Genomic DNA, 7,809 nt, shown 5'->3' with positions numbered 1-7,809 from the left:
CTTTGCGTAGGGGGCAAAGCCTGAACTTTCTGACCACGACGATGATGATGAATGTGAATGATAAGATCAGTCATTTCTGAAATGATTTTCACATCTTCTGTTTGAAGCATTTTCAAACTTCCTGTTCTTCTGTGCACGTTTTTTGCTCGTACCTTTTATTCTTAGGTGACACGCATATTTCTCAAACAACAAACTTAGTTTTTGGAACCTTGTTGGCGTTCCCATTTACCCTTCACTCTTTCATGATGGGTCCTAAGAGCATTCACATTCATTCCTTTATACCCATTCATATAATTACACTAAAAATCATTATTTTTTTTTAACCTTGGCTAGTTATACCCAAAATTCCAAATCAGCCCAAGTTACTTCGGGCCAGATAGAAACGGATTGCAGCTGCAACAGTCCTTGGGCTTCTTTCGGCCCAATAAGAAAAACCTCCATAAATTTGTATAAAACGAAGAATTTAGGGTTTCAGTTCATCGTCGCCGTCAATCGCCGTTGCTATCATTCTCTGCAACTTTGTGCAATCGTCTTCCAATCTAGCGAAATGGTACACTCTCCTGATTACTATTATTGTTATTATTCTGTCAATTTTACAACAGAGTAACTTGTTTGATTTATTGATAGGGTTTTAGAACGTTTATATTTGGCTACAGTTAGATTTTGAAGATTTATTATTTTGATATATCTAACCATCATATTGTTGAGTTTCTGAAAGAAGTAACAATCATCTAGGGCTTAGACTTTGTAAGAAGGACTGCAAGTAGAATCATTTGATTTGGATTTGTATTTATGATCATCCCTCTGATTTATAACCCTAATCTTGACTTTGATTTATTATTTTGATCTTGACTCTTGTTCATAACCTTGATTCTGACTTTGATTCCATAGTTGTCAATAGCTATAGCGAATAGCGTAACGTATAGGTCGAAGGTCGCTCCAGGGTGCGGGATTTCATTTTTTTTTTATTTTTGAATATGAATAGCGACTAAATATAGCTATAAAATAGCTGGATTTTAGTTTTTTAAAAAATATATATGTAAAATAGCGTACATACCAGGGTATTTTGATATAATTTACATATAAGAATATTTTAAAAAAATTTGTAGTGTATCGCTATTTATAAAATAGCGTCCGCTATTTATCGCTATCCGCTATGTAGCATATTGGTACCTTATAGCTATTTGTCGCTATTTGCCATTAACAACTATGTTTGGTTCATAACCTTGATCTTGACTTTGATTTATAATTTGTGTTTTTGGTGTTAAAAATACATGAACAACAATTTTTATATGTAAACAGTGAAATTTTTTGGTGGTTTTTTTAAAGTATATTTTTGTCATTCTACATGTGTATGCATATTAAAGAAGGTAAATGATACATCTTGCTTAATAAGGTTTGTTCTTTCTAGACATGATGTGTTAGAATGTGATTTCTTTAACTTGTCTTCTACTTTTTTTGTTTTAAATTTCTAACAATTTACTTTGTCAATTTATATAAGCTCGATACATTTTTCTTTATACTAAACGAATTTTGCTTTTTTACTTGCAACTTTTTAATGTAGACAAAGAGGACAAAGAAGGCTGGGATTGTTGGAAAGTATGGTGAGTCTCTTGATTTATCGGTCAAATGAACATGCAAAGTGTTTAAGAAGATTTGATTTAGCTTTTACATATGTTAAAAAACGTAGTTTATGCATTGACATTGCTGCATCATATACTTTTGATAGGCTGTTAGGCACATAATTGCACAAAAACATTGTAGTTGTTCTTGTTTATATTTTTTTACCTTTCTGAACTTTTGCAATCTTATTCAGGTACCCGTTACGGTGCTAGTCTGCGAAAGCAGATCAAGAAGATGGAGGTCAGCCAGCACAGCAAGTTTTTCTGTGAATTTTGTGGAAAGGTAACCCTACTATACCTGCATTATTAAAACTGATTAAAAAGACGATTTTCTTTTAAAAATGTCCGTTCTTTTTGCTAACCATGTGCTTTTAATGAAATATTAAACAGTACGCTGTGAAGAGGAAAGCTGTTGGCATTTGGGGCTGCAAAGACTGTGGCAAAGTCAAAGCCGGCGGTGCATACACGTTGAAGTATATATCAAATCGTCACTTTTTATTCAGTTTATTTAGATCACATATGTTTCCATCTACTGATATTTTTGTTGTGTTAAATAACAGTACTGCTAGTGCGGTCACAGTCAGGAGCACAATTCGAAGGCTGAGGGAGCAAACCGAGAGTTAGTTATAACTTAAAAGTGTTGATGTTTTTTCTCAATATTGTTAGTTTCATCAGTTTTGTTTAATCTGTGTGCAATTATGAATTATCCAAGAACACCTGAATGTTTTATTTCGAATCTTTTGATATCAACTTTTGCAGACATGGAATTATTTGTCAACTATATTTAATATCCGCCGTGTTTCTTGTACTTCGTTTAATCAATACTCACCTACAGTTTTGCCACTGCAAACTTTAATGATAATTTTTCAACCAAGTTGTATATATTTACTATTTGTACTTGTAACAGGCTGTGTTCAATGAACCAGTCACCTATTTTTATTAATGAAACGCGTAGTTGCGTTTAAAAATAGGCTCCTACTAAATATACACCAATTGGATTTTTTATATACGACTTGTATATCTGTATATGAGTTGTATAGTTCACAGTGGCGGATCTGGAAAAAACCTAAAGGGGCAGCGTTTCTATAAAAAGGGGCAGCAAAATAAAAAAAACGTCAATTTTTTTTCAAAATTTACACTAGTTTTACACTACCGCCGTTGCCCCTTGTTCTATGCTAGGTCCGCCCCTATAGTTCATATAGAAAAAAAAATATATGAGTTGTATACGACTCTTATACTTGTCACGGTGTCAAAAGATTCATCAGGAGCACGTCCCTAAGCTAGGTCCGCCCCTGATAGTTCATATAGAAAAAAAAATATATGAGTTGTATACGACTCTTATATCATAGACCGGCTACTTATTTTTTAAAACAATAATACTAACGATTTTAAACGTTTATTTAAAAGCAAGTAAACTGTTTCGGCGGGTCTAACCAACCTGGCAAGATTGGTCTGTCGCTTGTCGACTAGTCGGATTGCTAAGATATTCATGGTTATTGAAATGTCTTATATTTCAGATAGTGTCACTGTCAGCTAAGGTTGTTTTTTTAAGGAAATCCATAGATTCACAATGTTTTCTTCCTAGGATTCGTTGTACCAAAGACTCACGAGTTGCTAAATTCCTGTGTCGTTAGCTCATGTGGAAGTGATACAATACAAGCATGCATTAGGTTCCATTGTGGGTCCACCATCACGAGCCACATGGGGATTAATAATTATTAATTAATAATTAATCAACTGTTATTAAATAAATATCTGGTGCACATGTACTCATTACAAGCCAAACACACATTAACAACCACTATGTTAAATTACAATTACAAATATATATACACTTACATTCAACTTTACACATGAACCTAAAAACCAAAGCACTTTGGTGCATAGACCTAACGATACAGTTATCTCGATCGCTAACTGGGTTAAACAAAAATTCCCGACAAACGGTTCAGACAATGACTAGCGTAGGATCATCATGGTGGTGCACACGCCGCTGCACCGCCTTAACTGCCACCACCCTCGCTGCATTTGCCGCCCTGTTGGCTGCTGCCACCGCTCTATTCACTTTCTCATCCACACCGGTTTTAGCCATTGCTTTCTCAGCTATTCGTCTGGCTTCCTGACAAAACAACAATTAAAGACGATGAAAAAACTTGCGCCGGTAATGTGATTTGGAAAAGAAATAGGCTATGTAGTTGATATCACTGATATATCGGTTATTGGTCCCCTGATGAGATATCAGTGCAAAATATCGATCAGAGTATTAGTACCGATATTATCAGCGATACTGACCGATATTTGACCAATATATTTCCGATTTTCCCGATATCAGTACCTTTCTTCTTAGGAGAGTATACTGAATTATTAGTGTTAAATTGCTATATAAATTCAGCATGATATTAAATTACCGATATCCCACCACGATTACGATATCTCAAATATCGGTCCTTGACCGATAACCGACTTTTTTGCTGCATCAACTACTTAGGAAATACGAAATTACCTCAACTGCTTTAAGAACTTTGGCATGACAAGCAGGCATAGGATACTGTTGATTGGTGCTAAGAACACCGTCTTCCCAGTGACCAGACTGAGTGTCGCCGTGTCTGAAAGTATACAAACCGAACCCTTGTCTTTTTCCTTCATGCCAACCACCTTCATAACGATGTCCATTTGCAAATTTATATACACCGAAACCATGCATTCTGTCTGCAAAATACTCGCCAGCATACTTGTCACCGTTTCTGCATTACCATGTAATCACATAAGCTCAGTCAGTATTTTGTATAGGAATATTCTTTTTTGAGTTAATTACTGTTTTCGTCCCTGTGGTTTGTCAAAAATCACTATTTCAGTCCATTAATTTAAAAACTGCGATTTCAGTCCCTGTGGTTTCGCTTTCATAACCATTTCAGTCCACCTCGTAACCATTTCAGTCCCTGTACTTAACAGAATAATGGATTGAAATGGTTACGAAAGTGAAACCACAGGGACTGAAATCGCAATTTTTCAACTAATGAACTGAAATAGTGATTTTTGACAAACCACAAGGACGAAAACAGTAATTAACTTTTTTTTTGTGTAATAATTGACATAATGTGAAAAAAGAAATAAAAAATTGTACTTGACGCTTTTGTACAATCATGATCACTTTTAAAAATAAAAAAATATTATTACAAGTGTTTGAAAAGTATTACCTTTTTTAGGAATCTAATCTGAATAGTAAAGATCAGGCACCACTCAATTATATCTTTTCACAAGGACTATGAAATTTAAATGTCAAATGACAGGTGAAAATGGTAAAATAAAGAGTAAATTACGTTTTTGGCCCCTGTGGTTATATCACTTTTACTATATTAGCCCAAAATAAGAATTTTTAACATATCTGCCACCATGGTCTCTATAACTAACCATTTTGGCCCCCATGGTCCCTATAACTAACCATTTTGGCCCCCTTGATCTCTAGACTTAGGGGCCAAAATGGTTAGTTATAGAGACCATGGGGACAGATATATTAAAATATAGTAAAAGTGATATAACCACAGGGGCCAAAAACGTAATTTACTCTAAAATAAAAAACAATAAAGTTTGTGACATCAAGCTAGTTGAAAGTTGAAACAAACAGAAAAAACATAGATGCAAAAAACATGACAATACTATTGACAATTTTGTCTAAACTTGCTCATTTATTACTATGAAGCATTTTTGTCATATTTTAGCAGGAACCATGGTTTGTTAGTTTGCAAAGAATTGTCTAGACCGAAAAGACAAGGCGTTGTACCTAATCTACCAGGTATATATGATAAATGAAAGAAACCGTATGTTTGATATCGCTTACTAAAACCGTGTATAGGCTTATCACATTTAATACAACAGATAAACAAGATTATATATGCTTGTTCAAGGGTAGCGTATGGTATCTTGTTCGGTAAGTGTTCATGAACACGTATATTTCCTTAACAAACGAACACGAACAAGTTACCGAACGTTCACAAACATAAATGAACAAACGCGACCTCTGTTCATGTTCGTTCATTTAACCAAACGAACGAAATTTCTTGTTCGTGCCCGTTCATTTATACCGAACGTTCACAAACATAAATGAACAAACGCGACCTCTGTTCATGTTCGTTCATTTAACCAAACGAACGAAATTTCTTGTTCATGCCCGTTCATTTACTAAACGAAAGAACATCATGCCGAACAGTCACGAACTGTTCGCTGGACGTTTGGTTCGTTTGCAGCCCTACATCTCTTCGTTGCTTATTCGAACTGATTATCAGATCTGCACCTCAAAAATCTTTAATTTTAGCCAAATCAACACATAAACAAATTCTAAAAATTTACCTGAAATGATAATGACCAAGCCCATGTTTAACACCTGCTTTAAACTCTCCAAAATACTTGCTACCATCTTCACAAGTATGAACACCATACCCATGACACTGACCCTTAACCCATTCACCAGCATACATATCTCCAACATAAAACCTATAAACCCCAAACCCATGTCTCAATCCTTGCCTATATTGCCCTCTATACCTGCTCCCTTTAGCCCATGTTTCAACACCATAACCATCATACTTCTGGTCAACCCAATCACCTTCATATCTACCATTCATGTTGTAGTAATACACCCCACTTCCAGAACACTTTCCTTTATAAAACTCACCCTCATACACATCCCCATTGCTGTACACCTTCACCAGCAACCCAGAAACTGTGTTCTCCTCAAACCGGTTCTTTGAGCCAATTGACCAAACAACTGGTGTGCGTGTTTTTGATGCGTTAAAAAAACTCAAAATTGGGAAACTTCTAGCCGCAAATAACCGAATTGAAGCAAGATTAAGAACAGATAGAAGACTAATGGCAATGATTATCAAGAAAAGTAGATAAAGATAGAAGATTTTGTGATAATTTAACGAAAAAAGGTAGATTGAAGGAAAACAGAGGAGGATAACAACTCTTGAAGGGGTTTTAAGCTTCAAGAGCTTTGAAGCAACTGCCTTTGTGGCTAAAAGAGCTTCGGAAGATGAACAACAGATTAAAGACTTGTGGGTTCTTCTATTATGGTGGTTTTTCATGAGGTTAGATTGATTTTGATGGTTGAAAAACAGAGGTTTTTGCATTGTGGTTTGTGGGTTTTGAAGTTCATTGTAATTGGATGAGAGTTTGATTTGGGTTTTGAAATTGGGGTTTTTTGAATCGGAATAATGTTGTTGTTGTTGTTGTTGTTGTTGTTCAACGAATTGAATGATGGGTTTCTTCTGACGCATTTACAAGTTAACAATCATGTGTTGATCTGTGTGTGACTGTGTGTGTGTGTGTGTTTTGAAGATGGGGACGAAGAGGCAAAAACACAATGCACGAAAATGGACGGTTGAATATATAAAGTAAAAAGATGAGGGGTTTCAAGTCATTTCATAGAAGTTGACGGAGTCAAGTTTGTGATTTTGAATTTCGAGAATGAGTTTACTTTTGTTTTTGGGTAACACCTTGGTTTTTATGGTATTGACTAAAATGAACCTTGTAAGTTTAGGGATGAGCAAAAACTAGTGATTAGAGCGGTCTAATTAGACCATGGTTTTATAAACTGGCTGGTTGAACCGGTTAACCCGGATGCTGGAAGCTTGGTTGACATGAATCATACTGGTAAATTGAGGGAACGACAAAGAAGTTATAGCGTAGGTAAATTGGGTTATACTTATACCGGTTTAAACAGGTATGACGGTACCGGACCAAAGGTTAAAATTTGGACTTTTAATGTTTTATGCCCTTAAAAAGGCGACGGTTTGACTTCTTAGTAAAACCTAATACCCAAAAAGGTAACGGTAGTGATTTTTTGGATTATTTTTTTTATTATGGATTAACTTCTGGGATATTATTATTATAGATTCATAGGGCTAATTAGTCAACCCGGTTGAACCATTTCTGAGTCTGACTGGTATGATTTAAACACTGGTTTTTAAAACATTGAACTAAACATGTATAATTAAAAAAAAATGGTCTTTCAGTCACCTCCCAGACTAGAAGCTGGCCGTGAAGGTTAGAAACTGGACTGAGCGGTGTATAGTGTATACTGTTTAGTGCTTACATCACATTCGTTGGTGGGTAAAAGTATGTGCTTATAAGGGTGTATATAACCTGTCTAAATTGATAACTCGATTACTCGAACATCGACTATGCG

At 35.3% G+C, this 7,809-nt stretch overlaps 2 protein-coding genes across 2 annotated transcripts; one reads left to right on the top strand and one right to left on the bottom strand.

The window, feature by feature from the left end:
* The first annotated feature begins 432 nt into the window (after positions 1–432).
* On the top strand, positions 433–2,412 carry LOC110930734 (60S ribosomal protein L37a). The gene is made up of 5 exons (XM_022174096.2): positions 433–550; positions 1,565–1,604; positions 1,817–1,905; positions 2,013–2,095; positions 2,183–2,412. The coding sequence occupies exons 1-5, from the start codon at positions 548–550 to the stop codon at positions 2,244–2,246; spliced, it is 279 nt and encodes a 92-aa protein (XP_022029788.1). The 5' UTR covers positions 433–547; the 3' UTR covers positions 2,247–2,412.
* A 932-nt stretch (positions 2,413–3,344) lies between these two features.
* On the bottom strand, positions 3,345–6,993 carry LOC110930735 (phosphatidylinositol 4-phosphate 5-kinase 1). Its single transcript, XM_022174097.2, has 3 exons — positions 5,970–6,993; positions 4,126–4,366; positions 3,345–3,741 (listed from the first exon to the last, which is right to left on the bottom strand). The coding sequence occupies exons 1-3, from the start codon at positions 6,896–6,898 to the stop codon at positions 3,571–3,573; spliced, it is 1,341 nt and encodes a 446-aa protein (XP_022029789.1). The 5' UTR covers positions 6,899–6,993; the 3' UTR covers positions 3,345–3,570.
* Between the last annotated feature and the right edge of the window lie 816 nt (positions 6,994–7,809).

The sequence above is a fragment of the Helianthus annuus genome, chromosome 3 (genome assembly GCF_002127325.2).
Source record: "Helianthus annuus cultivar XRQ/B chromosome 3, HanXRQr2.0-SUNRISE, whole genome shotgun sequence".
NCBI lineage: Eukaryota > Viridiplantae > Streptophyta > Magnoliopsida > Asterales > Asteraceae > Helianthus > Helianthus annuus.
This window is presented reverse-complemented; position numbering and strand designations above follow the sequence as displayed.

What these genes read in the sequence shown, in the direction of transcription:
- LOC110930734 (XM_022174096.2), top strand. An exon ending in TCTGTGAATTTTGTGGAAAG is followed by an intron (nt 1,906 to 2,012) that starts GTAACCCTACTA and finishes AATATTAAACAG; the next exon opens with TACGCTGTGAAGAGGAAAGC. An exon ending in GGCGGTGCATACACGTTGAA is followed by an intron (nt 2,096 to 2,182) that starts GTATATATCAAA and finishes GTTAAATAACAG; the next exon opens with TACTGCTAGTGCGGTCACAG.
- LOC110930735 (XM_022174097.2), bottom strand. Translation starts at nt 6,898, where the DNA reads ATGCGTCAGAAGAAACCCATCATTCAATTCGTTGAACAACAACAACAA. An exon ending in CTTGGTCATTATCATTTCAG is followed by an intron (nt 4,367 to 5,969) that starts GTAAATTTTTAG and finishes ATGGTAATGCAG; the next exon opens with AAACGGTGACAAGTATGCTG. An exon ending in AAGTTCTTAAAGCAGTTGAG is followed by an intron (nt 3,742 to 4,125) that starts GTAATTTCGTAT and finishes TTGTTTTGTCAG; the next exon opens with GAAGCCAGACGAATAGCTGA.